General features: G+C 41.0%; 1 protein-coding gene across 1 annotated transcript in view; it reads right to left on the reverse strand.

Moving 5' to 3' along the window:
* Window positions 1-18,340, reverse strand: part of LOC143321359 (protein crumbs homolog 1-like) — a 32,473-nt gene extending 14,133 nt beyond the window's left edge. Inside the window, exons 1-7 of the mRNA XM_076731662.1 lie at window positions 18,123-18,340; window positions 10,198-10,893; window positions 8,876-9,071; window positions 6,347-6,486; window positions 4,779-4,964; window positions 4,544-4,657; window positions 150-1,103 (exon numbers count right to left, since the gene is read on the reverse strand). Coding sequence (XP_076587777.1) covers window positions 150-1,103; window positions 4,544-4,657; window positions 4,779-4,964; window positions 6,347-6,486; window positions 8,876-9,071; window positions 10,198-10,893; window positions 18,123-18,192 — 2,356 coding nt within the window. The 5' untranslated portion in view covers window positions 18,193-18,340. The remainder of the gene's footprint in view (window positions 1-149; window positions 1,104-4,543; window positions 4,658-4,778; window positions 4,965-6,346; window positions 6,487-8,875; window positions 9,072-10,197; window positions 10,894-18,122) is intronic.
* Between the last annotated feature and the right edge of the window lie 3,708 nt (window positions 18,341-22,048).

The following is a 22,048-nucleotide window of genomic DNA, read 5'->3' on the forward strand; positions in this document are numbered from 1 at the left end:
ATTGTGGTGGGCCTAAGTATTGGCCACAACGTAAGCCTTTATCACTAGCCACAAATTAATCTATGTAGTGGTCCATAAATAGTGTTTTTTGCTCTAAAAGTAGACTAGCATTCCTGCTAACCTATAAGGTATACTGTAGGTACTCTCACCTTTCTCACAGCTTTCTCCAGAGTAGGGCCGATGACACATACAGCTGGCATGAACCCACATGTCTACACACTGACCACGTTCCATGCATGGTTCATCCTCACACCAGTTTTTTTTGCTGCATCCCATTTCCAATCCCTGGTTTTCCTCTCTGATGAGGTCCTGAGGAAGAAGCAGCTTATGGTCAACTTCAAGATCTTCCATGCAGCCAATGAACCCCCTTCCACTGGACGTATGGGCTAAATATTCTTGCGGTGCCCCTCCAACATAAAGCTGCTGAAAGGAGCTGGGCTGGAGGAAGATCAGATGGTTGTAACCTTCATTCTTCACTCGGCATTCTTCCTCACAGCCAGATCCCTTTACAACCAGAACCAGTCTCTCATCCATGGTCACAGTGACCTGGTGCCATTCTCCGTCATTGACTGGGCCAGGGTAAATGACCTGCAGTACCTTCCCTGACTTCACCCTGGCCTGAAGGGAGCCTCCGACTAGCTCCAGGGAGACAAAGCGCTCCATAGTGCCTCTGTAGTACAGCACCATGTCAGGCAAAGTGCTCTTGAAACGAAGCTGCATGTGGAGCCCGTGATTGTGGTCTTTCGTCTCTCGTTTTGTCCTGTTTTTGGAAACAGGCAGCTGCATGTGGACATAGCCCTCAGAGATGAAGGAGAAGGTGGTGGAGGTGTTACAGCGATCTCCGTTCCAGCCAGGCGGACACTGGCAGGTGTAGCTGTGAACTCCATCATCGGTCAGCACAGGGACACAACCTGCTTCGTGTTGACACTCATGCGTTTGGCAGCCAACCAGAAGGATGTCACAGTCTCGCCCACCCCAGGGCTCCAGACCAGACTCTGGCATAGGGCAGTGACACCTATAGGAGCTGGCAGCATCTTCGCACGTGGCACCATGCTGGCAGGGATTGCTGTCACACTCGTTAATGTCCACCTCACAATGTATGCCTGTATGGAGAGATACACACATTTAGCGCTAACATTTATGTTAACAACATTGATTCAACTCTTCCTTGGCGGTAAAAACATCATCCTTCACATGGATCACAATTTAAGTCATATTTAATATCTTAATCAAAAAATCTGGTTAATCAATCAAACAACAAGGGGACTGGACCAGGAACCTGGAAAGACAGACTACAGTAAATAACTTAATTAGATACAGAGCTAAGCATGCATGCATACAGATGAACAGGCAGGTTTGTTTGAGCCAAGGCATGATTTTTTTCTGTCAGTGTCATTTGCAGATGAGGAAATGACGAGTGGAAAAAGCAAACAGTTGCACAATTGGAGGTGAATTAGATTTTCACAGATTTCCTTAACGCAATTAAACCAAGGTCATCATGCTGATTATATCAACTAGACATTGATATATTGCGCTATATGGATGTCAGACAAACTTGCCTGCCAAACCTGTGCCAGAATTACACATAATTATCTGCCTGGTTTCAGTAGTCAGAGCTGCTTCATCAGACCGCACTCAACATAAAGCCCTGGCAGCAGCAGTCAACTTGCATTAACATAGTCCTTTCAAATACTCTACACCCAAGGAACCCTAAAGCTGTTTGTCCTCTCTGTGCCAAGACTCCACCCTTATACACAAGCACGCAACTTTCAGCTTTGTTAATGTAGCATTAAAATGTACCTGTCAGCCACCAGGGCCCACAGCAGCAACATAGCAGCAGCAGCAGCATCAACCTGCTTCCCCCCATGATCCACTGAGTCAACAACCAACACACTCCTCACACTGCTGGATGACAGAAGTGACACAACCAGGTCTTCTCTCTCTCTCTCTCTCTCTCTCTATCTCTTTCTATCTCTCTCTCGCTCTCTCTCTCTCTAGCTCAGAAAGAAGAAGTGTCTCTACTACTCCACTCTGTACCAGGCAGACAGGCAGGAGTGATTACAAGGCAGCCCTGCCTACCTTCTCTTGTCCTCCCTCTCTTTCTCCCTCCTCTATCCCTCCCAGAATCCCTCCCTTCCCTCCCTCACACCCCCTGCTCCTCTCCTGTCTGTAGCCCAGCCCAAGCAGAGCGGTAAGCCTCCAGCTGGCTCCTGTCAGTGTTTGACAAGAGGAATGCAGTGCTGCAGTCCCCTCCCTTGCTCCATGTGCTGGCCTGTGGATGCCCACTAGTGGCAGGAGCTGCTAGAATGAACCTGCAGGAGGTGCTGCCTGCTCAATGCTTCAGGTGGAGCCTAAGCATGGCTGGACCAATACATAGAGCCCATGTTGACCTTTAAATAAAATTTGCCTGTCAGCCAGTCAGTTAGTTATTTCACCATATGCTCTGGTATTACTAGTAGTGACTAAAGAGGCTTAGCGGCAGTGGAAAAAATGAAATTTGAGCTCTGAAATTATGTTCTTCTGAACTTTTTCTCAGAATTCTGATGTCTCAATCATCATGCCTAAAGTCAGAGGCTGTCTACATAAATTAGGCATTAAATTCTGGTTTACTGGCAATAAAATCAGATTTTCTGAAGTTCAGAGATAGTGACATCAAAGTCTTACAGTCTCAGTCACAGTCTTGCTGTCAGCATTTTTTAAAATCCAAACTTTGTTGTAAAAATTTTGTGTTTTATTATATGTTCACCAGAGGTGACAGTTAACTGAAAATGTTACTTTTTAATGATATGTTGCCTTTAATTCAATTCAAATAACAGTTGTTCAGAAAAGCCTCTACTCACATAATTCTGAGACATGTATCTTCTTCCACTATGCATTTGTTACATGATCTGTGATTGACTAAAGCAAGCTTTGAAAGCATACACCTGTTGCTGATGAGGAAGCCATAACACCAATCAATGTATTTTTAATCCAAAATGTTCTGCATCAGCCTTCAAAAACTCTCTAACTCTATCAGCATGGCCCGAGTGCAATGATGAGGGTACAACAGGGTTTATCTATGCCATCTTAACGGACAGTTTTAGTGACAACCATCTTGTGCAGATGGAAGGTCAACCTCTTAAGTTAGTAGAGTCATATTTTCAAGCTGTACAGAGTTTTCTTCTGTCTTCCCTTGCTGTTGCACAAGAGTGAAGTGTTTAGAGTGGAGCATACCAGAAGAATGAAGTGCAGATTGCATGTCAAAAGGATCCTGTTTTGCTCACAATGTTTTGTATCGTGTTTTTTTTTTTTTTTTTCATTAGGCTTTAATTAGGCTCCTAAGCAGCTTTGCTGTAATCTCCCCTCCCCCTGACAAATTTCTAAGGAGACCCCCATTTAATGCCTAAGGTGGAGGCCTGACATATGGCACCTTTTATTGGCTTTGTTGTTTTCTGCTATGCTCCTCCATACCATATGCCCTCTTATCCCCTCCTACCCTCTGCTCTGCTGTGGCCTACACATCGTGTCGCTGTAATACCGTTAGGAAATTAGCCTCTCATTTTGTTGATGAGAGCTTTTGGCTGAATTCCTCACTTTTAAGTCCAGATTGTGTGTTTCAAGGTCAGCTTTGGGTGCAGTTGCCTCTGTTTTGAGTGATGCAGTGACAAATCTTCTCTAATGAGGAATCAGTACCTTGACTGTTCATTTTTGTTTGGCCAAGGAGACCTGGCGTGAAGTGTATCTGTCTACACTGATGTCTACTGAAGATATTCAGTTCAGTCTACTTCATATTATTCTTATCCCCCACAGGGAAGTTGTTTTTGTAGTGAGCCAACCCAATAATAAAATCAAAACAATGAAATAAGAGACGGAATAGTCTGTGTAAGGAAGGAAAAGCTTCCAATAATTCCTAATTCAAAATATTGTTGTTGACTTACTTCCTTTGGAATAAACAAAAACTTTCGTAATGTTTTTCTGAAAGTCATATCTCTTACCAGAGGAGAGGGGAAGTGTTTCTTTAAAAGGACAATCTGAGTTCGACAACATGGACGTTGCTTTTGTAATAATTTGTCAACTATAAGAAAAAACATCTGACAAAGAAGGCTGCTGCTCACCACTCGTGACTTTACCAGCCAGCTTAAGGCTATATTTAGTTTATATATAATTAGTTATTTTTATACATGTAGTCATATATTTATATTATACTATTTTCATGTCAGACGTTTCTTATAACTTATAACCTGTAAGGTCAATTTTCCACTGTTGCCCTTTAACAACATTCCGAGAAAGGGCAGGTAATGTTTGTCTGAACTTGACAGCTGTGCCTTTAGATGCAGTGATGTTCAGCCTCAGTAAGTCAGTGTCACATCTGTACAGGCTGACTGACCACAAGCACGTGCAACAACTGTCATGTTAATTTCAGAAACATGACTTCTGCACTCAGTAAAGATGAAAAGTAACAGGGACAGGGCACAAACCTGTGGGGTGCCCCTGGAAGAAGAGCAGCTCAGTTTTGTTTTGTTAGGAGATAAGAGTAGAAGAGCAGATAAGAGGTTTCTCGTACCTGTAAATCCATCTGGACACACACATTGATAAGAGTTGACCAGGTCCTGACAGCTTCCCCCATGCTGACATGGAGCAGACTCACACTCGTCCACATTGACTGAGCAGTTGTCTCCTTAAAATGGAACATGTTAAAGATATTCATATCACATCGTATTCACATGAGATGTCCCCATCTCTTCATGATGAGTTAATGAGACATGCCACCAAACTAAAGGGCTTTTGTTGTGGCTTACCGGTGAATCCTGGCAGACAGTGGCAGATGAAGCCAGCTGCCCCTTCATAGCTGAAATTGGCTTTGCTGAGTTCAGGCAGCGTCCCATAGTTTAGGATATCTGAGCGCTGGAAACACTCACCACCATTCTCACAAGGATGCCGCTCACACTCATTAATATCCACCTGGCAGTTCTCTCCCTCATAACCTGGACAGATGCACACAATTGCACAAATATATGTTTAAAGCATAAGGTTGGATTTTTTTCAAGTCAATCTTAATACAATTCTCACATGTGCTTGAAGTTAAAAATAATTATATTGATTATTGTAATAATTTCCTTCGTTCATACAAGCTGTGAAGTGATTTGACCCTAACTTCAACACATACAGCATACAACAACATGCACCACACATACAGTATATGTTGTTTGCTAGCTAGAGCTAATGTCTGTACTGCTGGCTGCATTGGCTGTTTGTGTCAAATAAACAGTGAACACAAGTTGCATAAACACCTCTGTCAAATTTGTTTGAATAAAGCAAATTGAAAATTTATATTTTGTCTTTCTGTCAACATACTTGCATGTGACAACTGGGATGTATCCCTCTGCTGCAGCTGGAAATGATGTTCAGGATAGCACAATGGGGGAATTTCATTGGAAACAGACTGTAACTTGGAAGGGGGCCCACTTTTTTTTTTGACTAACTCAGACTGCTGAGGCCTTATATTAGTTTCAGCTGAAAGCATTATTGCACCAACTTGGAAACTTCCTCACTAGTTTTAATGATTTTAGTGACTTTTTCCAAAAACAGTCTTGTGATAAATCTAGTTACATTTTGGCAGACCTTTTTATTGCAAAAATACACATAGTTTAATGGGATATTCACAGCCTATACAATAATAATTGTATATAATTGCTCATTGACAGGAAGGACAGACGGAATAACCACAGTGACTAATATAATACAATATATATGTGAGTACTGTGTTCAGACATACTCGAAAAAATCTGAACCTATCTTTTAAGTGTATGAATCCACCTGTGAAATCTGCACAAAGTATCTTAATACACACACACACACACACACACACACACACACACAATTACACTTAATGACAACAAAATCAGATGCTGACATCTGCATCTCTCTCTGTCGCAATGTGCTCATGCATTACTCTTCATAATTCATCACAGCCCTGAATATTTAAATAGTGCCACACTGATATTTTAATATAGCTCTACCATAAATACTGAATGTGCAAAGCACAGCCCTGCTCTTTAGCCCCTTTCATCCGACTCCTTTGTATGGTTTGATTCATGTGTGGGAAACCTCCAGCCTGAGGACACTTTTCTGTGTGCAAGTTCTGGCTATTTTGTCCTTTTACTTAAACATTTCAACATGCATTTTCTATTATGGCTTCAGCTTAGTGATCAAGCAGAGCCCTACCATTGTTCACACAGTCATACTGTTATGTTGAGTTTGATGCCTATAACAAATTATGTTAACCTATACTTAATGTGTCACTGCTGTGATGCTTGAGAGCTGGTTTATTACATGTGTAGAGCGGGTGCTCAGAGTATTGGTGTACCTGGCCAGCAGTGGCACTTGTACTGCTTGATCCCTTCCAAACAAGTGGCACCATGCTGGCAGGGGTCGGAAGCACATTCCAGAATATCCTCTTCACAGTGGTCACCTACAAAGCCTGTCCCCTCGCAGTCACACTCATAGCTAGAGAAGAGCACAGACACAAGCAAGTCTGTCTTATACTTACTGTCAACAAGATGATGTGGATAATGATATCAAGATTTTTTGTTTGATGCACCTTTTAAAATTCACTGGTTCACACAAAAAATCTTTCAGAAATGGAGCAAAGGCACATTCTGAATGCTACTTTTCTAAATCAATGGTTCAGTTTTCTGGAGGAAGGAGAAATAAAGGCAAAAAGAATGCAACGAAAATATAACGCATGGATTTTTAGTTTTGCTGAACAGCAGCCAGTGGCATATTGAATTTCCCTTTTCCTAAGATTCTTCTAAGTCAGTAAAGACATCATCATAAGACCTCACTAAGAGTGAGTACAATAGGACCACAAGCAGGAAACAACCAAGATGTCTCTTTCTGAGGTACAGTTGGTTACCACTTGTTTTACTTGTCAATAAAACCATTGAAATGTTTATCTGTGACCTGATGTGATATATTGTAACCAGCAAAAATATAGAAAAGTGATAATGCCAATAGCTCAACAATATCTTCCTAAACTTTGCTAAGATAAGCATTCAAAACACAGTCAGTGACAGTTGAGCAAGGGTGTGTTATTCCTTATCAATACACCTTTTCAATTGTGAAGGACGGAGGTGCAATTTCTTTATTTCCAAAGTTACCTCGCCTGGCTTTGAATATTCAAATACAGTGATTAACACGGTTAAAAGAAATAATAAAACCAACAGAAACTGCAGAGGGAACAACAAATAAAATGTAGCATTATCTCAGCTCATTTACACAACAAAAGCAAAAACTGCACTTGTCATTTGGTCGTCATTGCAGTTGACTTTTTCAAGAGGCACCTAAAGCAATCACTCAGTTACACTCTATGAATGGGTGTGTAGTTGGAACAGTGGGTGGTGTCTAACAACTTAATTTTCCTGTCCAAACCTGCACTATAATCTGTTTTCTGGGCCATTTTAGATCAGTTGTCTTGTTCCTAAGCTTATGCAAAATTAAACATTCCTCATTCCCCATTGTTCCTCACTCCCTGCTGTTCCAATCAGTGTCACTACCAGACATTCTCACCACCTCCAGACATCTAATGACTCACAACAATGACTGACAGTAAGTGGATTAATTCTTATCCATGGTCAACTTTAATGTCTGCTATGCACCCTCAGGCTGACCCAACACACTGCTGGATTACTCATAGACTTTGCCAAGCTTAACCTGGGAGGGAAATATAAAGACAGACAAACACAGACGACAGAAAGCTATATAGATATTTGCACTAAATATGTATGTTGGCTATAGATATGATAAGAAGATAATCTCTCACAGCCACCAGTCTAACTCAGTGTATGGATCTTGCCTTTACTACAGTAGGGCATGTGATCAGATTCCACTGAAATTCATATTCATATTCAGACATGTCATTGAAAGACCTCGTTCTAATGTGCATGTCAGAGAGAATTACTCAAAAATCAAGACATGGAGGCATTATTGGCATTAAGTGTTACCTAATGAAAATATTCATTCTGAAAACATTCAAAGAGGACCTTAATTTTAAAGTAAACAGATACCAGATGACATATCACATCAGACAGTAAGACTGTCATTACCATACTAACAGAAACGCACAAACACATATTCTAAGAGCGCATAAGGGTAGCTCAGTAGCCCACCTACCCACTAAATAAAAAATGTAAATACAGTTTATTGATTAATAAATAAAAGGCCCATCATTGGTTATGCACCTAAAAACAAGACCAATAAAACAGGCAATAAATATGAAGCAATACTAAAGAAATATGTGCCAAATACATGAATATCAAGACACAGGCTCATATCAGATGTTATCCATATGTTTCACAGGTGCACACAGATGTTTTGTAAAAACTGTTTTGTAGAGCTACTGGGCATCTACCCAACACACCTTTTGGAACACTGAACCTTACAAAAGACCAACTTCAAAATGAAAGTCTGAGCTCCCCTATTTCTTTCCTCTAATAGCTTCTCTCTTGAATCTGGAGTCAGTCCAACTATAGAGCTATATTTTATAATAAATTTGGCTCTGGATACAAAACTGTGATTGGAAACAAAAAAAAAAAAAGGCTAGAAAATCTTTGAAAAAACAACATGAACATTTTCTGCCGATCAATTTCACATCAATATGAACCTCGAGATACTTCTAACTAGAAACAAATTCATTTCAGGCTGTGGATTTATGATGAGAACTGGCAAATGCACCTGTTTCATTTTTTCAAATGCCAATGGCTCCTCCGTCTGTGTGTAACTGTTTATCCATGAGCTTGTATTGCATTTCAAAAACTCAAATCATTCTAACTACAATAAAACTGTTGTCTGTAGGTGTGCACAGACAGCAAAAACGTGTGTGTCTGTGTTGTCCTACCTGTTGACCCCATCTATGCACTTGCCCTCATTCAGACAGGGCATGCTGGCACATTCATCAATGTTGACCTCGCAGTCTTGGCCCTGGAAGCCAGCCATGCACTCACAAGAGTATGTGGCAACGTGGTCTTGGCAGGTGGCGCCGTTCTGGCAGGGATGCACCTCACACTCATCGATCTCCACCTCGCAGTTAATCCCTGCAGGGGACAGAGCAAGGATGGCAGTGGGCCAAGGCATGAGATTGGCAACACTCCTAATTATCTTAGCACACGTACAGATAAAACACAATAAGACTGGAGCTGCAAGGAGATCAGTGGTCAATGGAAAACAGCAACAACGACTAATGCTACTTAAACAGATCCATGCAAACTCTTTTCATACAGTTAACAGAATAAAAACCAAAATTATCAAAATCAAGTAATATGCTATCTCTACTGAGTGCACCCGAAAATGTACATTTTCTTTCACAGTGATTTTTTTAGCCATCGAATGCTATCACAAAATATTAGATAACCACATGGTCAGCATAAAAGTAGTACTATGACCATATAAATCAAACTTGGCAAAAGGAGCAGTGAAAGAAGTTTTAGGCAGGGCCAAGGGCCTGGCTTTTCATAGTCTGGCATGGATGTCAAAACATTGATATTGAATGATTCTACACAGCCCCTGACTGTGTTCAGTGACAATGGTTGTTGCTGTTGTTGTTTTTATTCCTTTATTTCTTATATGGCATCTTATCTTGGCATTATTCAGGTCTCTTTAAAGGTTTCCAATAAAGTACAGAGGAATCCATCTTTGGTAGAAATGGTCGAAAAGCGCTGATATATGCAAACTGTGAGGAGTCCCAACCAGACTGGGTTTGCGGGTCAAAAAGGTTTGGAACGGCTCAACTACACTTAAGTTAAGATTAGGGAAAGATAATGGTTGTGGCAAATCAAGTATGGCTGAAGTATATACACAAGATTGTGGTTACAGTTCATAAAAAGGCAAGCATAAAGTCTGGCCTGTGACACCAGAAATAGCAAATACACAAGTACTGGTGTCTCACATGGAAGTCAGATGTGCGCTCACTACATCAAGAGCGCAGTACTTCCTGTACTGGCTATACTACTCCAGGTGTACTCTGTGTCAGTTAGTATGCGTAATTTGATTAAACATACATGTATTTAGTAATAAGCTCCAAATATATTTTAAATTAGATCAAATTAAAAAAAACTATAACAAATGTATTGCTATACTTTGAATTGCGGCCTTTGGAGCCCCTGAGGGTCTGAGGCCCTACAGGACAGTTGCCCAGTTTACATAAGCTGCACAGTGTCTTACCTTTGAAGCCTGCAGCACAGTCACACCTGTAGTGATCCACTTCATCCAAACATGTGCCATTGTTTTGACAGGGTCGGGAGGCACACTCGTTGATGTCCAAGTCACAGTGGTAGCCCTGAAATCCAGGGACACAGAAACACTGGTAGGTGTTAACCCCGTCTTTACAGATGGCTCCATTCTGACAAGGCTCAGACTGGCATTCATCAATGTTCTCCTCACAGTTCCTCCCCTGGTATCCAGCAGCACACTGGCATTGGTACCCAGTGTCAAGGATGTCTAAACAGGTGCCACCATTCTGGCATGTTTCCTCTGAACAAACAGTCACATTATCCTGGCAGTCCTCTCCTCCCAGTCCAAGGGGGCAGTGGCAGGAATAGCCATTGACTCCATTGACACAATGGGACTGGATGCCTGTGCAGGGGTTGCTCTGACATTCATCCACGTCCTGGGTGCAGTTGAGGCCTGTGAAGCCATCTGGACAGTGGCAGGTGAACTCATCAGTCCCAGGCTTGCTGGTACAGTTGGTGCAAGGTGCCATGATACAGGCATCATACAGCTCATCACAGTTTTTTCCCATGTACCACACCGGTCCTTTGGGGCACAGGCACACATAGTCACCCAGGTGGTCAAGACATGTCGCACCATTGTTGCAGGGAGATGATAAACACTTGTCTGCTGCTGCTGTGCAAAGTAGGCCTGGAATGGAAGACAAAAATCACAATTTACGATTCCTTTTTCCATAGAAGTAAAGCTTTTGATAAAGATGGGGATGGAGAAAGGTAAATTCCCAAAATTTAAAATTCACAAGGGGGTGAATATGCAATATTTGTCTATACCAAATTCTTGTGTTGTACATAAACATTTTTTTCCATACACCATATGTATATATGTGTGTATATATATGTGTGTGTGTGTGTGTGTGTGTGTGTATATATATATATATATGCTGTGTTTAATATATATATATGCTGTGTTTAAGACATTTTGTGTGCTTTTATTTGTGTGCTCAAGAAGTCTAATATTGAAAGCGTCAATGAAATTGATATGTTACTGTTGTGAGTACAGCTTGCTGTGCTGCCACCAAGTTGCCAAAAAAATCAATTAAAGCAGGTTCAAGTGAAGGTCTGCTTTTTTCTTTCTTTCTTGGACACACTTAAGTTCCGGAGTGTGGTTATTTATTATGTATTAGAACTGTGGGATATGGATTTGGTTGTTTAAAATATGGAAGAATAGTGATAATAGAAATTCACAGGAAAAAAGGCATCACAATGCATCTTTTAGTTGACAAGTGACCTTGCTAAGAAACACCAAGTAGTGTGAGCACTAATCACCAAAAATAGATAAACTCATATATTACACTTTTACATTCTATTGATCTAATATTGATCCAAGAATAAAGGCAATAGTAAAGGACCATGCTGTAATGGATGTCAATACCTGTTGGTCAGCACAGCACACTGTCCTTCCGTTGTTAACTTGAGCAGTATTACTCTCTGGCTTATAAGGTGGGCTACCTACAACTCTGACCTTTAGCTGTACTTAGAAACCAATCCGGTGATGAAGAGTAACAAGCCCCTCTTTCCTCTGGACTTAAGGTCACAGCAGATGGTGTTAAAAGTAAACTTATTACATGACGAAGCTAGCAGCTGTCAGTGTTGTCAATGAAAGTTTCGCTCACGAGTGTTTCTACACAGTGCAGGGCTTGTAATGCAATGGGACTGTCATTTATGGAACATTAGGGAGCTTACACACCTGAAAAATGCTGCAATTATCTTGATTACCACATAGTTGCCTTTGTTTATATATTTATTTCTTTTCTCTTTTCGGACAGAAGTGGGACTTAGAAGAAGCAATGTCAACACACTAGGTCAGAGCAGGATAGCCAACAACGACTGGCCTCATTGCCAGAAAATATGTTGTGCGTGTTCGTGGTTCCTCTGGTCCCCAGCCTTATCACTACCTTCCACTTGTACACAGTAAATACATTACTTACTGAACCCACTTCATACTGTTCACAGGATGAACATTCCAGGAAACTCTGAAAAACTTTCTACATGAGCCTCCACAGAGGAAGAACCCTCTTGAATTTTTTTTCTTCTTGAACCTATGTGGATGTACCTGGTCAAAGATTAGCCTTGCCCCTGCTTGTACTTATCAGCATGTTGTTTTTTGGGTATGATCAAGTACTGTTTCTTTTTAAGAAAGTACACCTAACACAGATGCAAGATTCTCTTGAGTCTGTAAAGACATCATCACATTAAATGTGATGAACATAAGTATTTACTTAACATTAGCTGCCATTAGCTAATAGTCATACTAGGCCAAGTACATCTGTAGCAGCTAGACTAGCTCTTTTTTCTTTTCAAAAGTCACATAATCTGGCTTCAAAATATTTTTCTATTGACCCTAAAGCTTGGTTTATGCTTGTGCCAGACACCATGGTGTGAGTCACTGCAGATGGCAGGTAACCTACGAGCGCACAGAGAGGAATTTATGTTTAACGCCTTATGCATTGCAGTGTTCTCCAAAGTGACAGAGGTTGTACAGTATCTATTGTGAAGCACGAATTCAAGGAGTGTTACCAGAAGAAGAACACGATAGACTAAACATGGCTGCACGCCCTGCTACACAGCTCCTCAATGCTGAGGAAGAATTGTAATTAACTGTATACTTATATCTATTCATGAATGTAATTCATTGCCTTTACACAACCCCTGTAAAGACAGAAGTCAAGTATTTGGAGCAACTAATGTATTTCATTGATCCAAAGGTTGAATATCCTGCAAACAATAATTGAATGAGGCTTTTAATTGAATTGTTAAATGCTGATTTTTAAGATCTAATCCTATTTTTGAAGTATTTAAAACAAATTATCCAGCATTTTAAAATCCTTGAGAAATCTTCATAGCAAAACTTAATTAATTATTTCAGTTAACTGCTTTTATCAGTATTTGTGCACACACCCTCACATCTGGAACACTGCATCAAGCATACAAAGCTTAAGGTAGAGCAACCAAATAGCGAGCAAGGCATTTCTGACACCTTCACCTGCGTCTCCTAACAAGGTGCTAGATTTCCTTCACAGGCACCCACACCCATGAATGGAATCATGGTGGAATACCTTGGATACAATCATCAGCAGAATGGCAGATGATGTGTTCCTATGCTAGCAAGTCATTAACAACATCTCAGTAACAATGTATTTGTATCTTCCCTGCAATACCTACAATGCTTATATCTCACTGCATCCACTTTGACGCCTCCAGTTCCTCTCACATGCCCCTGTTATCACTTCCTTTATCTGTTCTTAACACTAATCTTTCCTCCTCACATCTCCTCCTGCTGTTTTGATGTCTTCCATACCCCATAAATGCTGTAAAGAGTCCTGTATTGTTTGTGCTTCCTCTGTTTTAATTTGAAGGCTGTACTTATTCTAAAAAGACTTTTAGTGTTATTTCTTGTCATTTCAGTTACTAATGTATGTTTCTTAATCTCACAACTAGTTTGTCTTGTACTTCAACAGAGTTTCCATTTCATGATTTTTAAATGTAGAAACAGCTCTCTTTGATTTAAAAACCTGCAAACAGCATGCCACCACACAATACCAGAACTCTACAGTCACAGAAGCAGCTGTGAGTACAGGGGCCAGTATACTCAGAACTGCAGGACGGATGGTGGAATAGCTCCAGAAACCCGTCCCCCCTCATCCCTCTGATGTCGGACTCGGGTTGTGTCCAACCAGTTCTGTAACTTTCCAAAACCAATGATTTAACTTTCACACCCACTTCAGATTGATTAGCCAACTGTGTGGAGGTCTAAAGAAGCCGGGGTTTGAACTTCTCTAATAAAGGAATATTTAATTGAATTGAATTGAATTGAATTGAACAACTGCATGCAACCCTACACACACACACACACACACACACACATATATATAGATAATACACACACACACACACACACACACACACACAGAGAGAGAGAGAGAGAGAGAGAGAGAGAGCCCCCTGAGTAACATTAGCCATGAACCATGAAAGTTTATACAGAGATAGGAAGATTTTTTTCTGTTTTTTCAATGCAGTAAATCCCTCAACCTACCATATTTCACAAGGTGAGCCAAATGTTGCACAATGTGTTAACTGATGCAGGGTTGATGGTAAAGGTGGTATGTTTTGCTTGATTGTTCTTCCTCATTTCAACTTAAACTGTGATATTTTTTCACAGGTGTCATTTCCTCTGTCTTGCATCATGTCTTTACATCTCTCTCTTTTACCTCCCACTGCTGGCTCTCAATTGTGCTGAGATCATCTTTTACTTATTCTCATTGTTTTTCTACTCCCTTGTCAAAGAAACCCCAGATCTTTCCCATGACTAGCTTCAGTCAGAACCATGCATCTTAACCTGCACTACCTGTAACCTCATGGACCCTTTAGAAGTGGGCTGACAGAGACTGTGAGGGTCTCCTCACTCTTCACCCCTCCATCCAAACCCAATCAACCCCTCACACATTCCAGGGAGCTGATAACAGCTCCTCCTACACACAGCCCATCCCCCCCATTACTGAGTACCTCATAGATCATGGTTATGACCAGACAGCGTTGATCCTGGCAGTGACTGGTACCAGCATGTCAGCAGTAACACTGAGCACAGCCACTGACTGCTAGCAATAGACGGATGTCAGAATCAAACCACAGATGCTCTCCAGAGACCTCACAATGTGTCTTCAGCGGGGGTTTGGTTAAACACAGATATATCACCACTCCCTCAAATGGAAAGCAGGGAGCTCATTCACATGTAGGGCTGTTGTTCATTCCTCTTTGATAAAGTTTGCTTGTTATATTAAGAGGGTCTGCACTTAATATATGGATATGTTGAAGCTTCCATATAGCTTCAACATATTAGTTGAGTCTATATGGATTGGTTTGCATCGTCAGTTTGTGCTGTGATAAATAAGGTGTTCTTTGAAGTTCTGAAGAAGCACAAAACTTCACATTATCGAATGTCTCGACTACATTTTCATCAGTCTGAATGGCTTATGTTTGCTATTCAAGTTACTTTATTAGTTTGCAAGCTAATGTCAAGGAGGTTTTGTGCAATAGCACAAACTTGAGTCAGGTTTGAGCACTTCAGCTGCACATTTTTAACAAGCTCCACTGTTGTCCAAAGACATACATATAAAACAAATCAATGAGCCACACTGTTGCACTTGGTGACATGTTCCTTCATTACCATGAACATACACACTGTACTTTCTTTTGACTCAGTCCCATATACACCATACTGTTGCCCCAAATACTCATGGCAGCACTGCTGAAAACAATTCCCAAAAATTCAGCATTTCCTACTGTTTGAGGAATGTTTGATAGAAACTACAGTGACCAGCTGTTTTAGAAAATATACTTGTTTAAATAAACTATGAACTAACTATATGAACTATATAATTGTGAGCTGTTTTTAAAGATTGAAGGAATATATGTTGAGACACTCTTAAATGAGATAGGATCCTTGGCAGGTGCAAATGTCAGGGGTTGAGAGAAAGTGTTTACCTCGAGTCATGAAAACAAGAACACAAAGTCAACAGAGAGTCTTGCTGTAGGGCAAAGGAAGCAGCAATGCTATGAATCACAGAGAAAGGGAAGCCCCTGGCTCATGCACGAGTTTAGCTCAGAGGAATTTTATTGAATCACCACAAGGGACTGGCAGCTCTGCCTTGGTTCAGCTTTGTGCTGCAGAGGCTCCACAGCAGGTGGCTGCTTTGCTTTATACAAAAAAATGCACAAATCCTCTCTGAGTTAGTCACAGTTACACACTGAGTCAGACGCACATCCTTTTTGTCTCCTGCTGCAAAGGCTGCATCATTTCAAACAAAGTTTTTGTCTAGTTTGGCTACAAAATATGTGTTTTGTTTGGATAAAGTAAGGCCAGCTTCATATAAAGGCCATTTAAAACACATGACAAAATAGAATTGAAAGGTTACACTGAACAATGAACTCCAGTGTGTGTTTGTTAAGAATAATGAGTCCTCTCTGAGGAGTTTGATATCAGCTGGCTCCTCCTACTGATTTAATTTTTTTTTCCTTAAAAAGTGAAATACTTAAGTACTAGGCTAAGCTTTGACATATTTACTGTGGACACCCCCAAATGTTTCATCTTTTTGGGTCACCTGTTAGAGCTCCTCCTCAACTTGGTCACAGTTTCACATTGAAAGCCTAGAATGCACCGGTCTCGTCTGTGTGTATCATCTGGAGATGGCAGCCCTTGCGAGAACAACAGAGGATGGTTCTGCTTGTGTTTTGTTTCTTTCCCAAAGCGGCTGTTCAGGCTTGATTTTATTCCAGCTGTTTTTGGGCCCTTTTCGCAAATTCCTGTCCTGTTTTAGGCTGTTTCATTTAAGTAAACTCGTTGGTAAATACTAGCTTGTTCTTTTGTGCACTTTTCTTTAAAAGGAAGTCTTGAATATAGTAGTCTTTCTAGACAAACTCTTCATCTTACAATCCCTGTCATCTTCATCATCACATGTACTCTGCTTCCTGTTTTCAGCTGCTGTCTTTTTCTTTAAATCCTTAAGGGCTCATAGTGCCAGGTCTCTTGCCATGCTCCTTAATACCCATCACTCCCTCCATTCAAAGCTGAGACAAAAAAGCTGTGCAGCAGTGCAGCCGGACGCTCAACTCGTTACTATGGTGATCCTTAACAATGCCACCCACAGCCAATCCCTGCCTCTGGTCCGTCACCATTTAAATGAGCTTCAGACGTTTCACACAAATGAAGGTCGCGGGAAAAATGGGTCAACAGGGTTTCATAAGGTGCAGGGGTCGACCAAGACACCCCCACACCACACACACACACACACACACACACACACACATGCATACACACACACACACACACACACACACACACGCACACACACACACACACACATACACATGCACACATTGGGGCACACTCTCGGACTAGTGCTGTACCAGCTGCAGATTCATCACACAAGAAAACCAGTAAGATCCTGATAAATGAGTTCATGATCTGTTAGGAATTAGGGAGTTGTAAACTTAAGTCACATTTAGCAATGTAGTGGTATGACGAGAGATCTGCCCAACATACACCTAAAAACACAGACATCACTGCATAAATCACTTACACACATCACTTGGTTCTAAGTTACTGATTCTGTCTTAATTGCAATATAGTGTATACAAAACAAATGATGATTTTAAGCAACTGCTAAAGATGGATTTGATGCTGCTATTTGCTAGATTAAAAAAAAACACTAAAGTGAAATATGTAAACTATCATTGACTCTTTAGTTCATGGGTCCATGCCTTCCTAATAATTTCCTTGGAAGTCTACTGGAAATAACTTGTAAATTGGTACTTCATTTATATGTATTATTCATCATATATGCAACTGTATGCTTGCTTGTTGACAAATGTCACATGTTCAGCTGACCTGCTGTGCACTGACTAAAAGACCCACACTAGCAACTATTTGGGAGTATTTGAATTGGAGGTGCACCAGGCTAACATTGTCTATATACTGTATGTTCCTTGCAGTATAGTGAGTATCAAATTACATGGTTCTTTCCAGGAAACTTCCTGAAAATTGTCTGAGAATTTAAGGACCTGTAAAATAAATGGTTACCAAACTGTCATTTACTTCTAACATACAGTCATTTAGTGGCTGTAAGAACAGATACTAATGCATGGTCATGTATGTGCTCACATAATGTAACATGCTGTGTTGCACGTACAAGCAAGGATTACAGCTAAATTTGTGGATGGAATTGTGACTTTTTGAAACTGCCTGAAAGTTCCTACTCTGATGGAGTATGATATAATATACTCCATGGCATAAATGTACATATTAAGGTAGTGTTTTTCTAAACATTTCTATGATAGTAGTAAAGCACACATGTTGAGCCTTACCCAGTTTGAACATCATCATCATGATGAGCAGTGTTCTCTGATATCTGAACCAAATTCTTTCAAACTCCATGGTAAAACAGGCTGCAGGTTTCCAGTCAGTGTAGAACAATGCTGTCAGTCCACAGCTTCTCCATCCAGCAAAGTGCAGTGCTCCATCCACGCTGCCTCAAGTTAGCTGCTGGGAGTGAGCTCCAGCACCTCCATGCTTGACCACTGGGACGCTGGTGTGTGGAGTGTGTTTGGGAGTGTGTGTGAGCCTCTCTGGGGACCAAGCTGGTCTGGAGTAAAGCGCAGTAATCACCCTAGCAGAGAGTGAGGAGCGGAAAACATGAGGTGGACTACTGGATTGGACTCATTCAACCACTGCCTCTGTATTGACATGTTTTCATACTACTGAAAAAGATACTGAAAAAATCTGTGTTGATGTAATAATACTGTGACTTGATTTGCCCAACCAACAGTCCAGAACAGAAAGCTTTTCAGTTCACGATCACAGACAACAAAAAGCTGCATATCCTCACAACTTAGAAGCTGGAAATAGGGAATGTTTGACATTTTTCCCTGTAAAAAGGATTTTACAATTACATTTTTGAATACTGAGCAATAATTATCAAAACAACTAATCAAATAATCAGCTAATTGTTTCAGATGTATATTTTCCACAACAACTGATGCTCTGAATAGCTACTGTAAGAAACAGACTCTTCCAGAAAAAAAATGAAAGTAATGAAAACAAACATTCATGTTTTAGGGTTCATTTCAAATAGACAAAAAATAAACAAAAAAAGAAATATTTTGAGATATTATTTGCACAAAATTATTATAGGACACCAAAATATGAAATGAAATACAAACTAACTGAAATTCACAACTGGCAGGTTTTAACTTAAGGCCAGAGGATAGGGGCACGTCTTCCAGTCAACATGCTTTTTTCTTTTTTTTCTTTTTTTTTTTGCGGAATTGTCCTGTAGCTTCTTTCTTACCTGTGCCATGGGAGAAATGTTATTTTGCTTATGTGTTTACATCTGTATTTGAAAGCATAAGAAGTATATACATGACTTAAGTGATCTTAAATTTTAACATTCTTGGGCAAAAGACAGCTGCAGATGTATTTTAATGAAGAGTTATTTCCACTCCTCTTACTTGCCAGTTTACCTAGCCTTAATTATGTGAACCAGAAACAAAACTTGTTTTGTTTTGATGATTTAGTGTGTCTAGGATCAACTCTGTCTTCTGAAAATGATGTTTATATACCACTAAATGGTTCTGCTTAATATATTTTTCAGGCAGGAAATGTCATTATTTTCACTGGCAATTTTTTTGTTGTGCATATTAAGTGGAGCAGGGTACTAAGACACCGCCTTGTTTGCTCTTTAAAAAACTGTCTTTGAATGACTTCGGTTTTCAGCCTTCCTTAGGTAAGACATGGAATGGATGATATCTTGATAAAGGTCTGTGAGGAGACCAGGAACAACAATGGAAATATCACACAAATAAACTCAACCAAAATGCTAAGCCAAGTGGGCATATTTTTTTTTTTGAACAGCATCACCATAACGTGACTTTTTATACACACTTCTTGCTACAGCTTTCAGAGATGTTCAAGAATGTATAAAATAGGGGCATTTGAGAAGATCAGCATCAGAAAGAGAAAGAAAGAGAGAGACAGTGAATTCTGCACACTGGACCATTAATGTACATTAATGAAACAGGAGCAAAACTCATCACATCACATTTTATTTGTCCAGTCAGACCTAATCACTTGTTATTGACTTGAACGTTGTATTTCATTTGCAAGATGAATGAAAGTCACCCACCGACATGTTTGTTTTGACTCGAGCATGGATTCCAGTCCAGGATTATTATCACTGAGGGTTCTGGATTGTTGCTCCTCAGTCCCCTCAACTTCCACCCCCACCTTTGGAGGCAGAGGTGGAGTGAGCTTATCCAGCACCTATCTGGTTGGTGGAGACTTGTGGCAGATGAATGCCTTACTCACCCCCACTCCCACAAACACTCCGACCCCCAACTGCAACCCCAGGCACGGGGCCCAGTGTTAGGCTTAACTCCAACCTGCTGCGTTCACAACAAAAAAGTTTAATTAATCGCTCTGTGGAAGGAGGGGGAAGGGGAGGGCATTAAGAAGAGACGCCCCTCCTCACTTCTGCGCCTTCAACAAGCGGCGTGATTGTCGCCTGAGTAACGTAGTGAGTCACAGCTCCACATTCCTCAGTGACTGGCTGCCGCTTTCATTAAAGCTGCCATAAAAGAAAGAAATAGACAGCAGACTGACATGGAGTCTCAGCCAGGTGTGCCTCACAAAGAGCAGGCCTGAGGATGCTCATGGTCTGTCTATCTGCCAAGGCAAAGTGAGGAACAAATTTATTTAGTATATACTACACTGCTGCCATGTTTTCCCTGAATTTTAAAGGATAGTTGGTTTATTTGAACTCATTATTCCCCAGTCAGACAGCCTGGACAGAGTTTTTGGGATTGTTTTTCATGGGGACAGACCCACACATTAAAGGGTAAATGCAACCTCAAATTCTGCAAGAACCATCTCTAAAAGATATAAAAAACAGGGGAGTGAAGGAGCAACACCTGCAGGAGTCAAGGCCTTGTGGCTATATTTTTCTATTTTTAACGTTTAGAGTTTACATGACCAAAAACACCGGGCTCAGACAGATGAGGCTGGAGGGAGATGAAAGTTTTTACAATTCAAATAAATGTAATGCAAGGAATGAGTTCAAGTGAGTCAGAAGTGCAGGCAGCAGACAAGACGAGATTATACTGACAAAGATACTTTTCTTGAGCTCTGGTCGTTACCACGTAGCAAGACAGACGATATGACGAATACTGGTTGAAACCCTGGTGCTACTGTGAAGGCAGGTGAGTCTTGATTGCTTGATTGAGCACACCTGTGCCCAGGAGGAGAGGAGGCTGGGCCCAACCCGTCAGCCACGTCCTGCATTAACACAGACTCAGACTCCACGGACAGGGGAAAGACAGACAGAAGACAAAGGGAGAAAGGAGAGGAGACTGCAGATCTACACATACGTAGAGTACATAGTCAGTGGGCACTGACTGTGCTACTGAGTGGCTCTAGTCAATTTACGTCACAGAGAGTGATGTAAAGCTGCACCAAGTAGTCAGAGCTAACCAGCAGAGGTGGGAATAAGTCACAAACATGTCTCAAGTCTTAATCTTCAAGTCTCAAGAAAGGCCCAAGTTACTGTGGTGACAATCAAGCAAGCCATGTCAAGACATTGCTCAGGTCAGGCAAGTCAAATGACACTGGTCATGAGAAGACGTATAAGACTTTCATTTTTGCAGGCTGCTTGCACCTTATAAATCTTACTGATATTTGATATTTAGTGGTAATCAATAACAAGCCTCCAAAATGAACTAGAAGAAGAACTCCTTCATTAAATCCCCCTGAGGGTAAATTCATCTTACGCACTGATTAATTAGTACTACAAATACACAGGCACACAGAGAAAACGATATATGCAACTGATGTGGTGCATGTCAGAGTGATGGGTTACCATTGTGCAGCTCCCTGAGCATTTAGGGGTTAGGTGCCTTACTCAAGGGCAGAGTCCTGCACGGGTCCAATTTTCGAAATCCGTGCCCGCCCCGCCCGTCAATCATCAGATCCGTGAACCGACCCGTTACCCGTGATTATATCAAATGTCAAACCAGCCCCGCCCCGCCCGTCAAAAAATGGACCCGTGTCCCGACCCTTTACCCGTGATTACATGCACTAAATAGCCTACAACAGACGGTCTCTCACTTAAAAAAAACGTTTTATTTTTTTAAGCCTGTTTTAACACAAGATGACAGCAGCCTTCATTAACGCTCTCAGCGAAGTCTTACAGTAGTAGACTGACTAGTCACACACAGACGCACCACTATTTCATATTTCA

This window comes from Chaetodon auriga, chromosome 5 (assembly GCF_051107435.1).
Source record: "Chaetodon auriga isolate fChaAug3 chromosome 5, fChaAug3.hap1, whole genome shotgun sequence".
NCBI lineage: Eukaryota > Metazoa > Chordata > Actinopteri > Chaetodontiformes > Chaetodontidae > Chaetodon > Chaetodon auriga.